The sequence below is a fragment of the Cuculus canorus genome, chromosome 3 (assembly GCF_017976375.1).
Source record: "Cuculus canorus isolate bCucCan1 chromosome 3, bCucCan1.pri, whole genome shotgun sequence".
Lineage (NCBI taxonomy): Eukaryota > Metazoa > Chordata > Aves > Cuculiformes > Cuculidae > Cuculus > Cuculus canorus.
In genome coordinates, this window is record NC_071403.1 from 3,714,006 (window position 1) to 3,735,012 (window position 21,007).

General features: G+C 37.1%; 1 protein-coding gene across 1 annotated transcript in view; it reads right to left on the reverse strand.

Moving 5' to 3' along the window:
• Positions 1–21,007, reverse strand: part of SNTG2 (syntrophin gamma 2) — a 275,672-nt gene that overhangs the window by 123,315 nt on the left and 131,350 nt on the right. Inside the window, exons 3-6 of the mRNA XM_054062992.1 lie at positions 19,390–19,446; positions 19,236–19,293; positions 1,567–1,610; positions 1,410–1,451 (exon numbers count right to left, since the gene is read on the reverse strand). Coding sequence (XP_053918967.1) covers positions 1,410–1,451; positions 1,567–1,610; positions 19,236–19,293; positions 19,390–19,446 — 201 coding nt within the window. The remainder of the gene's footprint in view (positions 1–1,409; positions 1,452–1,566; positions 1,611–19,235; positions 19,294–19,389; positions 19,447–21,007) is intronic.

A 21,007-nucleotide genomic window follows, 5' to 3' on the forward strand; every position in this document is an offset into this window, starting at 1 on the left:
TAAAGAAATTTCCACAAAATCCAATATAGAGCATCTTAGAATTACTTAAAGAGTAAGATGAAATTGAAAAACACGTAACACTTTCTGGATTCCTCCCACTCTTCCCTTGCATTTAGAAACAGTTTGACATTGTATGCTGCTGTTATTACTATCTATATTTCTGTAACACTTGAGAATTCTCAACACGAAACACGAGTACTGTGCAGTCCACCACTGCCCACAACAATATATGGTACATAAATATAAACAGGGCACAACTGAGCTTGGGTCATGTTACTTTTCAAAGAAAATAAACACGTTCCTTCACACGTTTCCCATCAGGAATCTCCAGGTTGCCACAGAAATGCACATTTAAAAAATAAGTAGTGAAACATTAATTAGATTTTCTGGTTTTGAGTGCATGCAAGGATAACAAGGCAATGGGAATCAAAGCTTTTAAATACCCGATCAGGATCGTGACACTCACCCCATGTATTTTTAAGCGCTGTTTTTACAGTAGGTTAAATTAGATTATCTGCTAAACTAGTTCAATCCCTGTTCCTGCAGTGCTAAGAAGGTGGGAATTTTATTACCATTTAAGTCTACTACCCCAGCAGGTGAACCCTTTAGGAGCACCTGCAATGCCAGTGGATCAGTGACTATATTAAAGGCATAATCCATAAAGACTGTATGTGTGCACACACAGATATATGTTATACATGCATACACATACATTATATATACATATACATTTTAATATAGAGAAGATTATTCAATTAATCTGCAACCTCTGAAAGACTAATTGTGATGACCAAAAGACATTTTGGTACCAATAGTAGCATGATGAAAAAGGCAACGTACGTATTTTGTACTTTCACCGTTCGTTCTTAAACACTAAACTTCTTGTTTTAAACTTTTTTAAACTTTTAACTTCTTGTGTTCCATTGAATTTTCATGGCAAGCAGCCCAGCATACAGCTTACAGTGGTAAATAAAAAAGAAAAGATCATCGATAAAACTGATATAGTTCCTGTTTTAGGAAGAGGATTGCATTCTGACAAACAGAACAGACGTAACCTACCAGCATTTTGCTTTTTTTTGCCTTATTTTGTGCTTTGAAATACTTATTTTACCTAAGGGATGTAAAAACTCTAAGAAACAATGATGAAGAGTCAGCTTTGGAACAGTACCTGTGTGCTACAAGTGCACATATCTTACTATCAAGAAGAGCACAGTAAGAGTGAAGAAACTATAATAAATGCTAACAGTTAAAATTAAGCTTTTAGTTATTCACATCTATAATGAACCTGTCCATAGCACTGTGTCTTTATAGAAAAAAGAGTAAACTCCTGGAGCAAAGCTAGAGACAGAACAGTTACAGACACAGGATATACTGTAGACTGTTAAAAAAATCAAAGTGGAATGACTTACCACTTCTTCATGGGTAGCACTTTCTACATTTATACCATTAACCTAAAACCAGATACGACAGGGAGAAAATGATTTGCAATGTGTAAGTTGGTTAAGGAAAGAAACATAAAAACAAGCATGAAACAAAAGTCTGTGGAAAAAGCGAATGGTTACTGACCTGTATTATGGCATCTCCTATAAATAACATTCCTGTTTGGTCAGCTGTGGGATTACAGAAGGAATACATTTTAATTGGAAGCAATATGGAAAAATAATGCTATATTCTTTTTCAGCAACTGTTTATCATGCTCTTAACCCTCATTTCAAACTGATTTGTCTCTGAAAATATCAATGGCTTAGCAACCAGTATTCATCCCATAAAAGTAAGATGTTCCTAGAGATTTTGAACAAATTAAGAGTTACTTCCCCTGCACAAAGAACTTTATTAAATATGGAATACAAATGTCATTTCTCAATAATGAAGGATTTCATTAAATGATGTGGAAAGTGTGATTCACAGTTCTCATTATTCTTCCATGAAAGGGAAACGGGAATTTCTGAATCTACTTCACAATTCTTTACCCCTGAACAAATTTACAGGGACTGTTGTAATTAAAGAGGTTGTGCCTAGAATTTAATGCAGCTCTTTAACATGGATTTTTAGTTAGCTTTGTTCCTGGGGAAAAAAAAATACATTACTCTACTCTGTAATTCTAATGTTTCCTGCCTTACAGAGTCAATGGGAATAATGTAATGAAATTGCAAACAATTCTGTACAGACACAATGACATTTCTGAGGTGTATTTTCTCACTTTTAATTTTTTTTTTACTTTTTAGTGGAATTTGAACGTGTTTGTCTCTTAGAATTTATTACTTAACTGAAAGTAAGGCTCTGAACCTGCGAAGACCGATACGATTAAATAAGGCATATTATTCTTATATAAGAGCTTACAAGGCCACAGCTTGATGCTTTGAAGAATGCAAAAAAAAATGTTAACAAAGACAGTATTTTAAGAGATGGAAATAGAGGTAAAAAAGAAAACTGCATAAAGTATTCTTACCATTTCTGCAACACAGCTTTTGCCACCGCTAATGTGCCTTTGGTACAAAATAGCTTTTTTATTTTAAATTTATCTTTCTAATAGATTCTTCGTCACTCCTTTGGCAGACAAAAGATAGCAGTTCCTTAGTCATACTTTTATCTGTACTTAGGAAAGATACCGCTATTTATTTTAAATAGGATGCTACAAGTTGTCTTGAAGGTCTTTACCCCACCTCTTCCCATGCTTTGTATTCTAAAACACGCACACGATTTTTAGTAGCTGGTAGAAAGGTATCTACGGACAGAAATACAACTGAATAAAGCAGTTCAAAGCCATCATGAAGCGATGCAAAGTATCCTATCGTGAGTACATACATTGCTAGAAGTGCTGAACATTACATTGGGCATCTCAAAACTAAACTCCTGTTCAAGACATCTGTAATACATATATCAATAGTGACAAACGTGAATCAGTTTTAATTCAGTGCTTATGTTAGGGCTACTGGATTGCCTTAGGAAAGCAGGAGGATACTTGAACTGGAGACAGAAGGAAGACGGTGTGTTTGAAATTCCAGTTGTGGGAAATTATAAAAGGAAAAAGTCACAGGGTGCATTTCTTGCCCACTGTGAGTGACTCGGAACTGAGTGGTTCATTTTTGACTATGTCTGTATGAGATAGTGATGAAGATACATCAGGAATCATAGAATCATAGAATCATAGAATCACCAGGTTGGAAAGGACCCAATGGATCATTGAGTCCAACCGAAGCAGTTGGTGCTGAGGCTCCTTACACCCGCATCGTACGGGTTTCAGGGATTTTACTTCAGATCACTTAGACCGGTCTCCCAGTCTGAACGCTCTCAGGCGATGCGAAACTGCTCAAAGAAAGCTATTTCACAAAACTTTATATTTTGTGGCCCCCTAAGCAGCTCATTCTAAGGCACACTAATGCCACACAGCGATGCTCTCCCACTGCCAGTAATAGCTGCAAAAGGCCACCTACAGAAAAGCAGATCATCTTTATAGGTAACGTAATGGTCCATGCAACTTGAATTGGTGCAGTCTGGACATCAACTGAAAGAGACCTAACACACACAGAGCGAGTTCCCGACCTGCTTCAGGAGAACACCCCTATCAAGCCAGTCCTGGGACACTATTCTCCTTCTGTGTGGGCTGCAGTAGGACCCACACTCCGGCTCGCTGCAGCAAGGCAAATGTGTTTATTTACACTTCAACAAGTTCCAGTCAGTTGACTTGCAGGAAATGGATATGGTGAGGATGGCACACGCGTGCAGCAGGCAGCATCGTTTTCCTGAAGCCCCGTCTTGCTGGCTCTTCTGGGAGGCTGAAGCAGCTGTCACCATTGTGAAGCTCAAATTGGAAGCAGCAATATTGATAAAAAAGCACAACAAAAGAAAGAGGAGTGGGGATGTGAATGACGGAGTTTGAAAAGAAAGTCTGTAAAATGTGAAAAGAAAAACATAAGGCTGGTAAGAAAAGAAAGCATACTGAACCAGAAAATACTCGGATGAAAGATGAGATCCTGATGCAAGAGCGAGCCACGAAGATTTGCAGGCAGGTAGGTGTCATCATCCTCCTGGATGCTCAGCTATCCATGACTCACGGCGTAAGAACACAACAGCAACTCTTCTGTAATCATGTCCAAGTTTTCTGAGAAAATGTCTTCGTTTTAACAAAAGTTATGATAAAATATGTAGACTAGTATCCATGCAAAACAGGAAAGGTAAAACTTTGGCATAGGTAAAATTCTTGAGATACGGCTAGTCAACAGCTCAAGGATTTATGAGGAAAGGCACTGGTATGAAATGGTATAAAATCTCAAGGAAGTAAAACAGAAAGCTGAAGGATGGTAACTCAGCATCTGAGAGAAAGAGAAAACTAAAGAGAAAACCCTTCCAGGGAGAAAGGATGCTCGACCTTTCCCACCTGCCTGTTCACTGCCAGGCCAGCAAAGACTCACTGGTCATCCCACAAGGGTGATGAGTACAGGTGATATCCCCACTGACCTACGGTGTGTGTCAGCCAATAAATTTTACAGTTTAAGAGCACAAAGCAATTTTATTCTGCTTGCAGAGTCTCCACACACAATCAAAGCTGCCCGGGTAAGAAAATAAGAGATGGAGCATTATGTGGTCAATGCCAAATGCTCTGTGAGCTGAAGCAAAGCCCAGAGAATGAGGGCAATCAGGGTATTTGTCCCAAAAGCGCATTATGCTGTGAACTAACCCAATAATGTAGACACCTCCATGGCTGCTGCTCTCACGGACAGTGCCAATCCTTTGGTAAACTATGCTTGCAAGTCTGTGATGAAACACTTTGGTTTTAGCCAACTGTCTATAATTTAAAACCAGCGATGATTTCTAACGAAAATATTTTTTACAGATCAAATTGCACAGAATATGTCACTACGATGCAGCATTTACAACATACTTTACAAGTATATAGGAAATAAAGTGCCTGGAAAACTCCTTGGAACAACAAAAAGGCAGTCTTGTTTCTCTAAGTCATATTTTAAATCTGAAGACAAGATTTCTACTGATGTTTTCATTAAGTCATATGTTCTTTACATGACAAAAACATGAAGTAATTAAAGTAATTAAGTAATTCCAGGCTGTGTGGGACTGTCTTCCACTGGGAACATTGTCATACGCAAAAATCTCTACGAAAGGCTGCTCTGCAATTATCAGTCACTATACATGAAATGAATCAATAGTAGATCAATACCATGAATCAATACTAAGAACAGAACACTTGAGAAAGAGCTTAGGGATACCAAGGAGCATATAAGATTATTTCAAGAATGAGATAACCTTTTTTAGAATCCAGTATGCCTCTTGAAATTTTACTTGAAATAATATTTTAGTAGCAGGGTATTAAACATGGCCAGAAAAAAGACTTTGAAAACAATATAAGCAGAAAGTAGTCATAAGCAGAAGTGTACTAGACTGCAAAAGAAAATGAAGCATTTGCTACAATAATTAGTGCTATGTCCCCTTGACCCTATTTATCCTCCCTCAATACCATGAATGCCTCAATGGCAAAGCGAATCTCTTGCTGACAAAGGAGTGAAAATATCAGTCAATAGAAGATCGGTGAATAAAAACGCTACCCCGAGAACAGGTTATGAGGCTGCTGAAAAGCTGAGACCATCCAGCAAACCACTATTTTAGGTGGCACTTTGCACGGCTGCATAGAATGCAATGTTTTATCTCCAAAGTTAACACGAGACATAACTGCTTTGGCCTGGGAAGTCAGAACTGCTTTCTCTTCGGCTCGGACTGTACGAAGAAGAGCACAAACTATAACAGCATATAACAAGCATTACCAGAAAAGACTCTACTTTTCACCCAAGCACCTGAGCAAGAGCTAATCCCTCTGGCCAGAGTTCTCCCTGCAGTTTGGGATACGGCAATGCGTGCACAATGCATGTCCGTGCTAGTAATTGTAAACTTCTTCCAATTTTATTCCTTAAAAGAAGTACTAATAAATCCGGTCTTTCTCTGCTCTATCCACTGCACCAGGTTGGGTGCTGCACAACGTTAAAACAGTCGGTGAGGTTACAGAGTGGGCATCCTCGATGGAAAGCTGATGTGTACAAGAAGTGGGAATAGAGACTACATTGGTCAAAAGACTGTTTTTAACACTTTTCTTAGAAGTGCTAAAATGGGAAAAGTCAGAAACTGTGATTTATAGCAACGAACCGGCACTCTTGTGTTCAAAAGTGGAAATTATTTTTTTATTCCATATAAAAAAAGTGCAGGTTTTAGGATAGGAAAATTAGGGGGAGTATACCAAAAAAAGTTAAATCCTACAAGGAAATGAACACAATTAATTAAATGTAATTTCTCGCTCAGTGGTGACAGTAAAGCTGAGAGCAAAAATACAGACTTTGTATTTTAATAAGGAATTGCCTAATTTTACATTCTGCTTCCCTTCTCTTCCCCACTGCCACGTAATTCAAAATTGTTTTATAATTCTTAGTCCTTTACTGCCCCAAGCTCACCGAAGTATTAAGAAGCTACACGGATAGAAACTAAATGTAGAGAGGCAACTAGAGGACAAACATATGAATCTGTAAAATCAAGAGAGATTACCTGGCATAATGATGCCATGAAAATAGAGGGAAAAACTGTATCTGAACACCGAGTTCTGATCTTACACTTCTGTAAAACCAATTTGGGTATTAAACCTTATACAGTATTATGGTATGAAGTTACATCAGATTCCAAAACACTAAACAGGATTAGGTCAGCTGAGTACTTGGATAAGAAACCCATAAAATAACTGCTGCTGCAAAAAGTGATGTTTTCTGACTCAGTAAGTTATGAGGAATTTGAGATGATTTATCAGTTCTTCCAGTAACAGAAATATTTGTCGCAGTAGCTCAGCCAAATTCCATGCTCGGTTGTGACATTAATTTCTGGCTTTATTTTATTAACCTATTAAGGAATTATTTCTTGTAAATAACGACATTCTGAATGAAAACAGGAGTTTGAGTTTAATTCTCAGGTACTGACTCTTCTCATGAGAGTCATCCTTCATATCGTACACAATGCATCTCAGTTACTGGATCCTTTTTCGGAGAGAAACCTGGGCTTTGATTTTCTAATTCCCATTGCTGTGACAGCAACAGCGACACAGGAATTCTATTCATACAAAAGAATAAGCATCACGAGGAGGAAAGAGTCACTGATTGAAGCTTTGAGTAAAACTTGTCTGGGAAATTAAGAAGAATCCCCCTAAATTCCACATGGATAGCAGAATCCTAGCTGGGAAAAGGCAACCCAGCCAGATTCCACACTGCTAAAAAACCTGAAGTGATGGACATTGCGAACCATATATATATTTCCTGGTTTTAGACTCATAGCTATTACTGCGTTGTAATGATTTTCTGTTTCATTATTGTTTTCTTTTTTCTTCTCTTCTACTTTGTCTATTTGCAGCTCTTTATCTTTGTCATTTCCCATCTCTCTTTATTAGTTTTCAGTGTGAATGTCCCTTACCGGTAGTTCTCTCAACCCATTATCTCCACTCTACCCTTGAATGATCAGCATATAATTATTTATGGAAATATGACCAATTTATGAGACTTTCTTTAAGCCGAGTTAGCTTAAACTGGAGAATTTACAGTTATTACTAAAGCATACTGAAAACATGAGACATTAAATATAATATGCAAATTAAATATATTTATTCTAAAGAAATCAGAAAACACTGAACATGAACAATGTTACAGAACTAAATCTATTTTGGGGATAGGTGTTTGATACTGGATTTGCTCCTTCACTTTCTCCTCTTAGAGGATCTCAGCAAAATATAAGTTTTCAGAACATATTGCTTACTGGAATCTTCTACTGACAATCTTTTTCTGTCAATGGATAGCACTGAATCCAATTTGAAACGAAAACTACTGTGACAAGAAATTTCTAATATTTTTCACTGCGAAGTATTCATGGGATAAACTCAGATTTACTACTAAAAGATGTTGCTTTACAATTTTTGTATGCAAAAAAGTAAAATGAGGAAGATGTATAAGGACAATCGGCACGCCTAGGAGTATACAATGGGCATTATGGAAATTAAGCCTTAAAAAAACAAATGTTTTTATTCCCTGCCATGACTTTTAGAAGGCAGATTATATCTGTTTGCTGAGGCTAATTTTGAAATGCCATTTTCTTATTATCGCCTAATAGTTCAGAGAGGCTATATTAGAGCCAAAATTTGCCATTTTTTTCACTGATGTGGTGGGTACAATGGTTGCGTGTTTACCAACACTGAGAAGACTGGAATCTGGAAAAGTCCTGGGTATTTTAATTAAGCATGCTTTGAAAGACAGCGTGGGAACACATTTTAAAGTTCATTTTTATTTCTGCCCATCTAAATCATGGAATTACAGAATAGTTTGGGTTGGAAGGGAACTTAAAGATCATTCGGTTCCAACCCCCTGCCATGGGCAGGGACACCTCCCACTGGCTCAGGCTGCCCAAGGTCCACCCAACCTGGCCTTGAACCCCTCCAGGGATGGGGCAGCCACAGCTTCCCTGGGCAACCGGGGCCAGGGCCTCACCACCCTCATCGTGAAGACATTGTTCTTATGAAACAAAAGGAGAAAAAATCAGATGCTCTGAGTTTCCCGCAGGAGTTCAGGCACTTCTATGCCTTCATGGAACAACCTTAAGCCAAACAAAACGGCATTTCTAAACAAGTAACACTACGGTATGAATTCAGTGAAGGCAACCTCGGCACAACAGGTTACTTCTTTAATTAACAGAAGAGGCCTAATGTAGCTCAAACTAATTTGTAGCTATTTCATCAGAAAGAGCTCACAAATTTATTGATAAATTCTTACTAGAGAAAAACTCTTCCAGTTTTACGTGAATTTAGTAAATCAGTTCTTCATCATTTGATTTTGCCTTTCTATTAAAATATCAATTCTCAAAGGAAACAAAACTGGAATACTAATAATGAAAGTACTTTAAAACTTGGCCTTTTTAAGAAAAGTCACGACAACTAAGATCTGACTATAAGAAAAGTAAAGGGGATTTTTTTTTTAATGTACCTTCAGAAAATTTGGAAGTGCTCCATAAACACTGTCATTCGTTACTTGGGAAAGATGCCAAGACACAGCTAATAAGTCTCGAGCTTCAAAATGAAAGTTAAAAAATACCCATGCAACTTACATGGATCGAATTCAGAAATCAGTAGCAATAATTAAGAAAAAAATATCAATAGTTGTAACTATGAATTAGTTATATTTTGTTTTTAAAGAAAGATTATACTTGCCAAACATCGCTAACACTCCATCAAGAGTCAGGAGGTGTTCCAGGCCAGGTTGGATGGGCCTTGGGCAGCCTGAGCCAGTGGGAGGTGTCCCTGCCCATGGTAGGTGGGGTGGAACTGGATGGGCTTTAAGTTCCTTTCCAACCCAAACTATTCTATAATTCTATAACCTACTTAAAAATTGCAAAAATGTGGTATTTCTAAGAACATCGTTAGGAGCGTTAGAACCTCTTGGTACTCGATGCAAATAATCAATCTAAACGTGATAATATTTTTAGATCCAATAGAAATTTTTTTAGGTAAAAATATCAGTGTGCATTTTAAAATTAATTAATCACAAGGTGAGTAAATTGACAAAGGAATTCAGCACTATGTAAAGGAAGATGAATCTGATCACACAATTGCAATACTCTAAGGCATAAAGTTAGCTCTAATAGACACATGATTAATATTATAAGTAAAAGGTTTTCTGAGCTGTATAAAATTAAATATAAAGTCAGAGAAGTTATGAATAGGAAACATTGTATAAGGAAATAAATTATACTCTGGCATCTTCAATCTTTTCTTTCAAAATATGTGACTAAATTTCCATTACATTTCATTACAGTATGCCAAAAAGTTTTAGATGCTGTAGAGGTGACAACTGGAAAACAAACTTTGGAGGGCAAGGGAGGGATGCCAAAAGAAGTAGAAATATATGCTATAAACAAGTTGCAAGAAAGGAAGAGATGTACTTCCTAAAATAGACTAAAAAGTCTTTAGCTCAGATATCAGTAAGGGAAAGATAAGAACAGCAGCGAGACCAAAAATAGAACTTTTCTGAAACTGCCAAAGGACGTTATTAAATTTCTCATATTATTCCATGTGACATTATCTACAAGTAGAAGGGTCATTATATTTGCTCTTTCCATCAAATATTCTGTATGATTCTTGACTGCTACAGCCCCAAAATAATCCAAATGAATTTTATTCTGATTTTAATTAGTGCCTATCAATGCAACAGGAATCTGTTACAGTTAAATGATGTTTTCTCTCTAGCTGCTTGCTTCTCCGGTACCAAAGCACTGTGGTAAAAATAAGCTCCAAATACACTGTCCAAACCACCACCCATCCTCAGAGGCTCTTCAGGCAGTTCCCTCCTGAACATATTATCTGGAAGAAAACATACTACATAGTTCTCCGATTTCTCTGCACAGAATAATTATCATTAACCTTTTTCTTCAGCCTGGACTGTCGTGGTAACAAAACTCAAATAGTAACTTTAAGTGCTATTTCATAAGATTTCTGCAGTTTATAAAGAAACTATACCGTCAGTCAGAGGTTGGTGAATGGAAGAAAGAACAGAAACTGTACACGTCAGTGTCATTCTAAAGCCATAGTTAATTCACTTAACTATTACCTGAATAAAACGATATAATGTATTTTTCATACCTTTCTTTCTAAATGGCTATAAATTGGAAGGGGGCAGATTTAGACTAGACATAAGAAGGAATTTCTTCATGATGAGAGTGGTGAGGCACATGTTGTCCAGGGAAGCTGTGGCTGCCCCATCCCTGGAGGTGTTCAAGGCCAGGTTGGATGGGCCTTGGAGCCCCTGAGCCAGTGGGAGGTGTCCCTGCCCATGGCAGGGGGTGGAACTGGATGGGCTTTAAGGTCCCTTCCAACCCAAACTATTCTATGACTCTATGACTCTATGATTCTATGATTCTATGATTTAGCTTGAATACAAGAATAAGAACCATGATACTATAGGTCCATTGAAATTACTAATACTGGGGGGTTTTTTTCAGATTTTTTATCTACCTTTTTGTTGCATAAACTGCAAAACATATTTTCCAAAGAGAATATTCATCATAAAACTCTACAGAAATGAAATACGATTTCCAGAAAGATTTTAAATTTTGACGTAGCTGTTAAGCAAAACAGATTATATTTCATCGAAAGTTGATTTTCTTCACATGCATGAAAAAGAATTTGATCATTAAAATACTCTTCAAATACAATTTCTATATACACTTAGCAGAAATGCCTCATTCTGTATCAGGAACCCAACGCACTCATTTATAGACACACACACACATATATGCATACATATATAAAGTCTCATTTTGTAAAAGTACATAAACAATTGCCTATATCTATACCTGAATAACTAATCCATTATTTCTGGGTTTTAGCCAAACAAAAAGAATGAAAACAAATTTCAAATTAATTCAAAATAGCAATGTTTTGGTTTTCTCTGTAAAGTGTGTGCTAGATTAATGAAACTCTTATATTCTAATTAAAAAAAAAACCACAAAAAAACCCCAACAAACCAACAAACAAAAAAACCAAAATAAAATAATTTAAAAACTCCATAAATTCCAGAGCCAAACAAAATTTCTAAGTGAATCTTAAAAGTATTTTATACAGGAAATGAATAGATTTAATTCATAAAAGTATGCATTTCATTGTAACGATGAAAAAAATGCCATCTTTAAAAGATTTACTAGATCTGATTTTAAGAATATGCCTGTTAAGTTGAATAAACACTTAAAAATTAACTCTTTGCATCCTTCTACACAAGTAACTTTAAATTTAGGACAATAATTGCTTCAGCATTTAACCCTCAAAACAAATCCCAGCAGTATAAATTGTTCTAGAACCTCAACTCAAGAATTCATCTGCCTGTATTCTCACTAAATATTCCATGACTGCTATTCATATCATTGGACCTTAATTATCTTCTTAATTATTAGGTTGAATAAGAATACGTTCCTGAATTGGGGACCAAATGATCTTTTTAATAGTTGATTGACTTTTAACAGTTCATTATGTTATTCTTTCTGTTACGAGGTATTGCCTCTTGTGGCCTGACTAGTCTCAAGGATGCAACAATAAAAAAAGAAATTCAAAATGCTAAGAACGTTCTTCTATGTCTTCTGAAAATAAATTTAGATCTGGAGGCACAGGTCTAAGAGATGGAACAGTGAATAGATATTATTTTCGGACATCATTGACTTTCCACTAATAAAGAAAAGCCAATATTAGCAAAGATAATTAAAAATTAATGATAGAAAATATGAGTAATCCTTAAAAAAAAAATACCGAAGAAATTTTAAGTGGTATTAGGAAACAATGTACAAATATTAAATACCACCCAGCTTAAAATCTCTTATGTTCAAATGAGGTCTTTCTTATATACAATATTATATATTATATAATGAAGTCTTCACCTTCATTAGCATAAGGCATAATACAATTTTTATCCTTTCTGCCTTCCTTATAAACACAAACACCTCCATTTGGGCTTAACTCATCCCTCATCTTGACTTTGCTGACTTAGTGGAATGATTCTCTAAGGCTGATGAAGGCGAGTACAGATGTAGGGATGAAGAACGTCAGCTACAAATACCACCACGCTGTGCGGCGTCACTGCAATCTCACACCACACCCACCAACTGGTTCAGACGAGGCTTGTGGATGACTGGCTTCAACACAAAAGAAGTACCTAGGAGGGAAGTATCACACGCTCTTCCACACTAAACCATCTTTGCTTGGCATATAATGGTAAATAAAACTACTACAAGTCCCCATCAAACTGACACCACGTCCTCCAAACAGATGGTCCTGAACGCAGGCAGCCAGGATGCGATATTTGGACACAGTCCTTGTTTGCAAAGCACATGGTTTTAAGCCAAGAATGCTTCAATCGCTGAATGTTCTGAGTTTGTTCCAGTCCTGCCAGGATATACAACATTCCCAGTCAGCAATGGACTAAACGTATAAAATAGAAGATTTTTTCAATACAGCAGAATGTGCGTTTTAAGTCACCTTTTATCACAGAAGGTGGGAAAATGCTTTCAAATTAAGGTGTTACCAAATTTTGGCTCTCAAGAGAGGACTTCTTTTGAAGCTGGCAAAACACAAATTGTCCCTATTCGATAAGGTTTTATTTAATTTTAACTATTTTCATCATGCCTCAGTGAGCTGAACCCCCTGTCCTATCTCATTGCTTCTACTTGTCTGACTCCACATGTTATACAAAATACGAGCAGAGCTCATAGCAGTGGCCAGATGATTGCAGCAGGTCTTACACAAATGGGAAGCTGTATCAAGGTGATAAATTGTGATTGTTAACTTCATAATTCTGCAACACGAACCAGAAATTTGATTGCTTGGTTTTTATACAATTAGAATTGCCAAAAGTGTATGAAGTCACTTGTGTGTATGATGAGGTTAGAAATCAAAGCCCATTTGCTTTTACAGTCTCCACCCTTTAGATTCCACAAAAACCCTTTAATTAAACTCTTTAATTAAAAATTGGAATAACAGAAAGATATCAAGACAGGACAGCTCACACGCTTTACTCATATATTATCTCAGAGGATTCTTGAAAGTACATTTAATGGATCTGACAAAATTTCTTATGGATTCACTGTATAAGAAATAAGTTTGACTAATCCGATTCCTTTCAAAGTTCAGGCTCTTAAGTTACACATCTCTGAGAACTCTACATCTATTTGACTGTAATCCGACGACAGTCTTCACCAAAAATAAATAATTAATAATAACACATATATCAAATTAATACATACTGAGAAGCTAATAGCAAATCACCAAACCTTGTTAAGCCCGTTTCAAAAGAAAAATACAGGAAAAACAGTTCTGTATTAAATTAAATTCCCACTAGTCTTAGGAAATCTTACTAAGAAGCTTCAACACCAATAGTATCTTTTCATAATCTGTTAGATTATTAGTAACATTGCTAATATGCTGAGTCAGCTGGATAATTTGACGTATGAGTAGAAGAAAAAAGCTTTGCTTTGGAAATGAAATAATTACCTACGGGATTAAAACTCCTATTTAGCTAATTGTATCACTGCATATTTGAATTTACAAATGCTTTTGCATTTACTTGTTCTGATTCTGTCTGGCATAGGAGTTTTGTCCTTCTGAAATTAACTTTAGCAAAAGCTTCAATGGTGTTAAAAAAAAGTAACCTCTGTTAGAAAGCAACATGGAATCCACTAAAAAATGTAAAAGGCCTAAACTCTGCGATGAGTCATTGGCATTGGCAAAATTGCTCTTACTCGCCTGCTGAGGAGGGCACACGCTCAGGAGTGACTCCGACTTTCTTTACTGTGATTTGTAATACATAGAATCAACGAATCATAGAATAGTTTGGGTTGGAAGGGACCTTAAAGATCATCCAGTTCCAACCCCCCTGCCATGGGCAGGGACACCTCCCACTGGCTCAGGCTGCCCAAGGCCCATCCAACCTGGCCTGGAACCCCTCCAGGGATGGGGCAGCCACAGCTTCCCTGGGCAACCTGGGCCAGGGCCTCACCACCCTCATGGTGAAGAATTTCCTCCTTATGTCCAGTCTAAATCTGCCCCTCTCCAGTTTATACTCATTCTCCCCCATCCTATCACCACAAGCCTTCATGAATAGTCCCTCTCCAGCTTTCTTGTAGCCCCTTCAGGTACTGGAAGGTCCCTACAAGATCTCTTCTGAGCCTTCTCTTCTCCAGGCTGAACAGCCCCAACTCTCTCAGCCTGTCCTCGTATGGGAGGTGCTCCAACCCTATGATCATCCTTGTAGCCTCCTCTGGACCCTTCCAAGAGCTCCATATCCTTCTTATGTTGAGGATTCCAGAACTGGGCACAATACTCCAGATGAGGTACATTGTATATTAGTCTGCATCACTGAATCATCACTTAAATCTTGTCTTTCACAAATATAAATCCATGCTCTTGGACTGAGTTTCTGTGTATGTTTCAGTGAACTTCTTCAGGAAAGCCTTACTGAATAGAGGATAAATAGGATAACTTAATTGGAAAGATATAAACACAATGATCACAGCTGAGAAGTCCCTAAGGCAGTCAAAACTTTACGAAAAGAATTTATTACCCACTGTTGCTGCAGAAGTGCTTGTGTTGAATAATGAAATCAAATACAATGGAAAGTTTCACCCTGTCTCAGCAACTGAAGTGCAAATGCCTTCAGTTGCTGCTTAGGTCAATACCAACAAAATCACTTCTCTTATATTTGAAATATTTAAAGCATCCAAAGATAGCTGACTGCAATTCAAGACAGCACAAAGGTGGTATAGACATAAAAACTGCTTTATTATGTTCTACTTCTAGCTTTGGAACTATAAAATAAGACGGTATTCAAACAAAGTAAAGTTGGAAATGTGATTTTGTGCTGCTATCACATAAAAGGCATTAAATTTCACAAAAAAAGTATCACAAGTTATCGTGAATTTTATGAAATCAGTAATTTAATCAGTAAGGAGTATTTTACTCACATAAGTTTGGGTATTTTACGTAAAGATATACCCACAATAGTAAAATCCCTCACAGCAAAATTCCTCATGAGAAGTCTCTTTTTTATCAGTTAATTGATATATTTTCAAATGTTACTGCACGACACAACTTTTTAGTTTTAATTCAGTATATTTGCTTGAAGCAGCAACTAAAGTTCACTGCTTAACTTAAAGCCACCTTTGAAGCCAGCCTGCCTGTTACACCATTATTCGTACCTTCTATAAAGAAAGTCTATTGGTAATTTGTTGACATTTTAAAAATACAGATATTCGATCCAAAATTTAGTTTGAGATAAATCTGTATGTCTAACATCTCCCTCATGCTTAAATTTTTCTCTCGTTATATGCAACATATTTTTCCAGCTATTGTTTTACACATAAATTTATTTATTTATTTATTTGTTTATGTGCGCACAGATGTGTGTTTATATACAGAAAGAACTCACATATTTTTAGCACACTTTTTATTATCGCATTATTTCCTCTAACATTAAAGCACTAGAATCTTAAAACAGAAATATTCCTCAAGGTCACCTGTGAGTTCATTTTGGACATATTTTCTTCAAGGTTATTGATTACCAATTAAATATGATACTATCATAATAATGCTGAAATAGCCTTTTTTAATGATCTTTTTCTTACAATGAATACCAGCAACGCTGAGATTTTTGAGATCATATCCAAGATTTGCACTATAAGATTCTGGATTTCCAAAATTTTTCTCAAAAGCTTTTGATGCCTTTTAGAAATATTCATTTTCCAGAGTAACCATAGAATAGTTTAGGTTGGAAGGGACCTTAGAGATCATCTAATTCCAACCTCCCTGCCATGGGCAGGGACACCTCCCACTGGATCAGGCTGCTCTGACAGAAGAAACAAAAACCTGTCACACTGTTATCTGTTGCACTCAAGTGCCGTAACCAGAATGGGAGTGCAGGAAGCAACGTGCCACCAAAATCCTTTATACCTCATATCTCTGATCTTTAGCGTTTGCAACGCTAAATGAATAACAGAGTCACTCAAGCTGGACGGGATCTCAAGAGTTCGCCTGACTGAACACTGAAATTCTCACCTTCACACCAGGGGTGCAACTGACACTTATAGAACCTGCTTTCTTCAGGCTTTGTCAGGTGTGTCGGTGTTCTTATGCCGATTCAGCCAGAACACTTCATATGGGACTGCTGGGATCCAGCATTGCCTCCAGCGATAACCACTCCTCACTTTGGAGCTCCCTTGGGCAAAAGGTCACAATACCTGAAAACAACTATCTTCTTAAGAGAGGTTTTCAAATTTCAGGCGACTCCATGAAACTGTTGTTGTGCTTGTTATGCTACAAATGAATAGAGTCCGTGAAAAACTATCTACAATGTACCAAATCCTGCATATAAGTATTTTACATACAAATTCACTACTAACTTTGATTAAAAGTCCTAAGAGGGCAGCAGATAGCTTTCCTTGATGGCAATCAACTTCCTGAATTACTTTCCTTAGACATGAATGCTTATATTAATTTTATTGTTATTATGTATTTATTTTCTTGGTATGGTTTATTATTCTGTGTATTCAAGAAGCCTATTATTATTCCATATACAAAACCACAATTGACATAAACCACCTTCTCTTCCCTACTGCGGGAACAATATCGTAAAAAAAACCATCATAATGAAACATATGCAAGCACTGTACACAAGAAACTTGAAGTAGTCTTTCCAACAGGATACTGGCATGGCTCATCCATTCAATATTATCATAGTATTATAGTATAGTTTGGGTTGGAAGGGACATTAAAGATCATCCAGTTCCACCCCCTGCCATGGGCAGGGACACCTCCCACTGGCTCAGGCTGCCCAAGGCCCATCCAACCTGGCCTGGAACCCCTCCAGGGATGGGGCAGCCACAGCTTCCCTGGGCAACCTGGGCCAGGGCCTCACCACCCTCATAGTGAAGAATTTCTTCCTAATGCCTAGTTTAAATTTTCCCCTCTCCACATTAAAGTCATCCCTCCCTGTTCTATCTCTCCATGCCCTTGTAAATAGCCCCTCCCCAGCTTTTATGTAGCCCCTTCAGGTACTGGAAGGTCACTCTAAGGTCTGCTCTGAGCATTCTCTTCTCCAAGCTGAACAACCCCAACTCCCTCAGCCTGTCCTCATAGCGAAGGTGCTCCAGCCCTCCGATCATCTTTGTGGTCATTCTCTGGACCCATTCCAACAGCTCCATCTCCTTCTTACGTTGAGGATCCCAGAACTGGACACAGTATTCTAGATGAGGTCTCCCAAGAGAGGAACAGAGGGGCAGAATCCCCTCCCTCGCCCTGCTGGCCACGCTGCTTTGGATGCAGCCCAGGACACCGTTGGCCTTCTGGGCTGTCAGCACACATTACCGGCTCATGTTGAACTTCTCATCGACCAGCACCCCAAGGGCTGCTCTCAAGCACATCATCCCCTATCACGTACTGATATTCACCAGGTATCAGCTGAAAACGTGTTACCAACTCTGGATATTACATTTCAAGCAAGATAAGGATCCACTGAAGAAAATACAGAGCAGAAAAACAAACACAATCTGCGATCTGGTAAAGCATGAGGCTTAACATCGTGCCAAGCAAATGTGCTTAATATTTCTACTGCAGAAAAGTAGGAAGAGAGGCTGATAAGTTCAAAAGGTCATGCCATTAGCTGAGTCTTTTAGGGAGCAGGAAATGCACTGCCAGTCACAGTGCCATGAGCTGTCTTTTCGTGAAGGAAAGTTTACATGAAATGGATAGATTTATTGTAGGGAGGAGAGGAAACACACAGCAGCTTATTGCAGAAACAAGAAAAATCTTTATATACTTAAAAGAATGCCTCGGCAAAGAAAAGAACAAACTGCTCCCTGTGTCCATGCCCACTAGAGAAGAAAACATGACTTTGTCTTCGATCAGCTAAGACCCTTAATCCAACCTCGTGCATCACTGCGTCTTTTCCTCACTGAGTCACAGAATAGTTTGGGTTGGAAGGGACCTTTAAAGGTCATCCAGCCCGACTCACTTTGCAAAGAGCAGGGACATCTTCAACTAAGGGCCTCTTTGTTTTCCAGAGCAGTTCTCAAACTTGCAAAGATCAGTCCAAGGTCTGACACGACGCCCAAAAGTTCCCTTTGCTAGACAAATGGCAATGTAATACTTAACCGGGTGAGACTACATTGATTTAGATCTTGTGTTATCATCACCATAATAAACACTACAAATCACTTTTCGTTTGCAGCTAGGCACGCTTAGTCACATCACAGAGCAGTGAATTACTATGTGGGGAACAAATATGCCTGGTTTTTTATCCCCTGGGTTATTAAAATTAAGTACATCAATAGATCCCCTATGTCACAGTATTTTTTTCACAAGAAACTTTAAATATTTTGTTTACAACAAAAATGTCTTCCTGTGGTAAAAAATATGTTTTCTGAAACTACTACTTACCAGTAAAAGTTCGAGTACGGGTCTTAAAGTCTTGAGAAGATTATAGACTTTAAATTTGATACAAAGGCACACGGATCATTTATATACACGGATGTTGATAGACTTAAAGATAATGTAATGGTGAAAGAATGAGCCATAAATATGTTTTATTTCTCAATTTAAAGAACATTTAATGTTCAACACTCCCCTTCCCCCCATATACTATAGTACTACATATGTAAATGACATAAATATACATTACCTGCTTGGTCTTTAAATATCTTTGATATGACGACAGGCACTTTGTGCTCAGCACCACCCTGTAAAAGATGTGTATTAACTGTGAGATCTCAAATAAGCCTGAGGTGAACTTGTCTTACTGAAAATCTAAAGAAGAAACAAGAAGTCATGCATACCTTTATGCTTAAGCCCAAGCCACCAACTGGTTGTCTATGAAGTGTAACAGTTCTGTGCTTTAAAAAATCGTAGAAAAAATAAATTTAGGTGAAAACACAACATCTGAATAAGCATCGAAGATGTTTCTAAATTGCTTTTTACTTAAAATAGAACAATTCTCAAAGGTACTCTAGAGTCCGAGTGATCAAGATCAGTTCTGAAGTGTCATTCAACACTGATTTATACGCACTTGTTTAATTTCTTACCAGAGACAGCAGAACTTGTGTGTGAACTGTGCTTCTGACTATTAGTATGTTATTCTAGTGCTGAAATTTCATTCTTCCTAAACAGAATTTTTTAGATGTTTTTGCTTTGTTTTGAAAGATGTTTTCATGAGAAAACTATAAGAGCTTTGAGATGTGCATTTCCATAGCCGGTTCACTTTCTTTAGTTGCTATCACATAGGCACACATTTATTCTCATTTTTCTATCACAAATACCCATGTTTTCTAATCCATATCTTCAGACTTGTACCAATATTCTGCTTCATATACCAAAAGTCTTTTAGTCATAGTCCGCTTCAAGTGGTTATTTGCTTGCATTTTATGTTGAAGCGCATAAAGAAGATAAATGTTTATCAATATATTCCTGCAGCAATCTATCACATGTTTAATGGTACACTGAATCTGACATTTCATTAATGTGTAAATCTTGATCCCTGACAACATAATAATAGCAGTGCATCTGTTTACAATAATTATAGAGTTGAGGGGAAATTCTTGGTGACATACTGAACAGCGCTGCATAGATACCATCTTTTAAGACCTAAAACAGTAATTTCTGAACTTTTCTTTTTTCTGTATATCAGAAACTATGCATGAGATTACACTTATATATATAATTCCTACTACTACTTTATTATTTCAATACTTCAGGCAAATTCAATTTTTATTTCAAGAATCAAGCCCATAATCTTATATTAACGAGTTATTTTAGCTTTCTTTCTAACATTCACCTTACCAGACATATGTTAGTATTGACCCAGGGTAAAAGGGGACACAATAAATCATAAATTCTGCTTTTATTTTAAGGAAGTAAAACTAATGCATGTGGTAAAAAGAATTAAGAATATATTCATATATTTTCAAAATTTCTCCCTCCTTTTTCCATGAACATTACACTACAGCAGTCTGTGCTAAAAATGGAGAACTATTATATTATGACATACAGTACCCGATTTATATCAAAAGGTTTATACGATTCAATTTCAGATGCTATAATTCACCTTTATTGAAATCCTTGCTAATTCAAACTCTTTCGGAGGTTCTTTTCTGCCTCAAAACTTTTGATCAAAATTATATGCACTGTTCAGACCCCGTCTGAATTAGAATATGTCTCTACCTTTAAATTCAGTGACTCATTCCCAAGAGCTCTCTTCTATGACATAAATCCTCCTTCTGCTTATTCAATTAACGTTTCTATCTGCCTATACTTACACCCTGTAAACAAATTATACCGTCACATACAGATGATGGTATAAATATTTTGACAGTTTAGATTGCTCAAGCATTATTGAATAACAAAGACATATATACTACATGGATAGCTTTAACCATTCTATAAAACACAACCGTAATT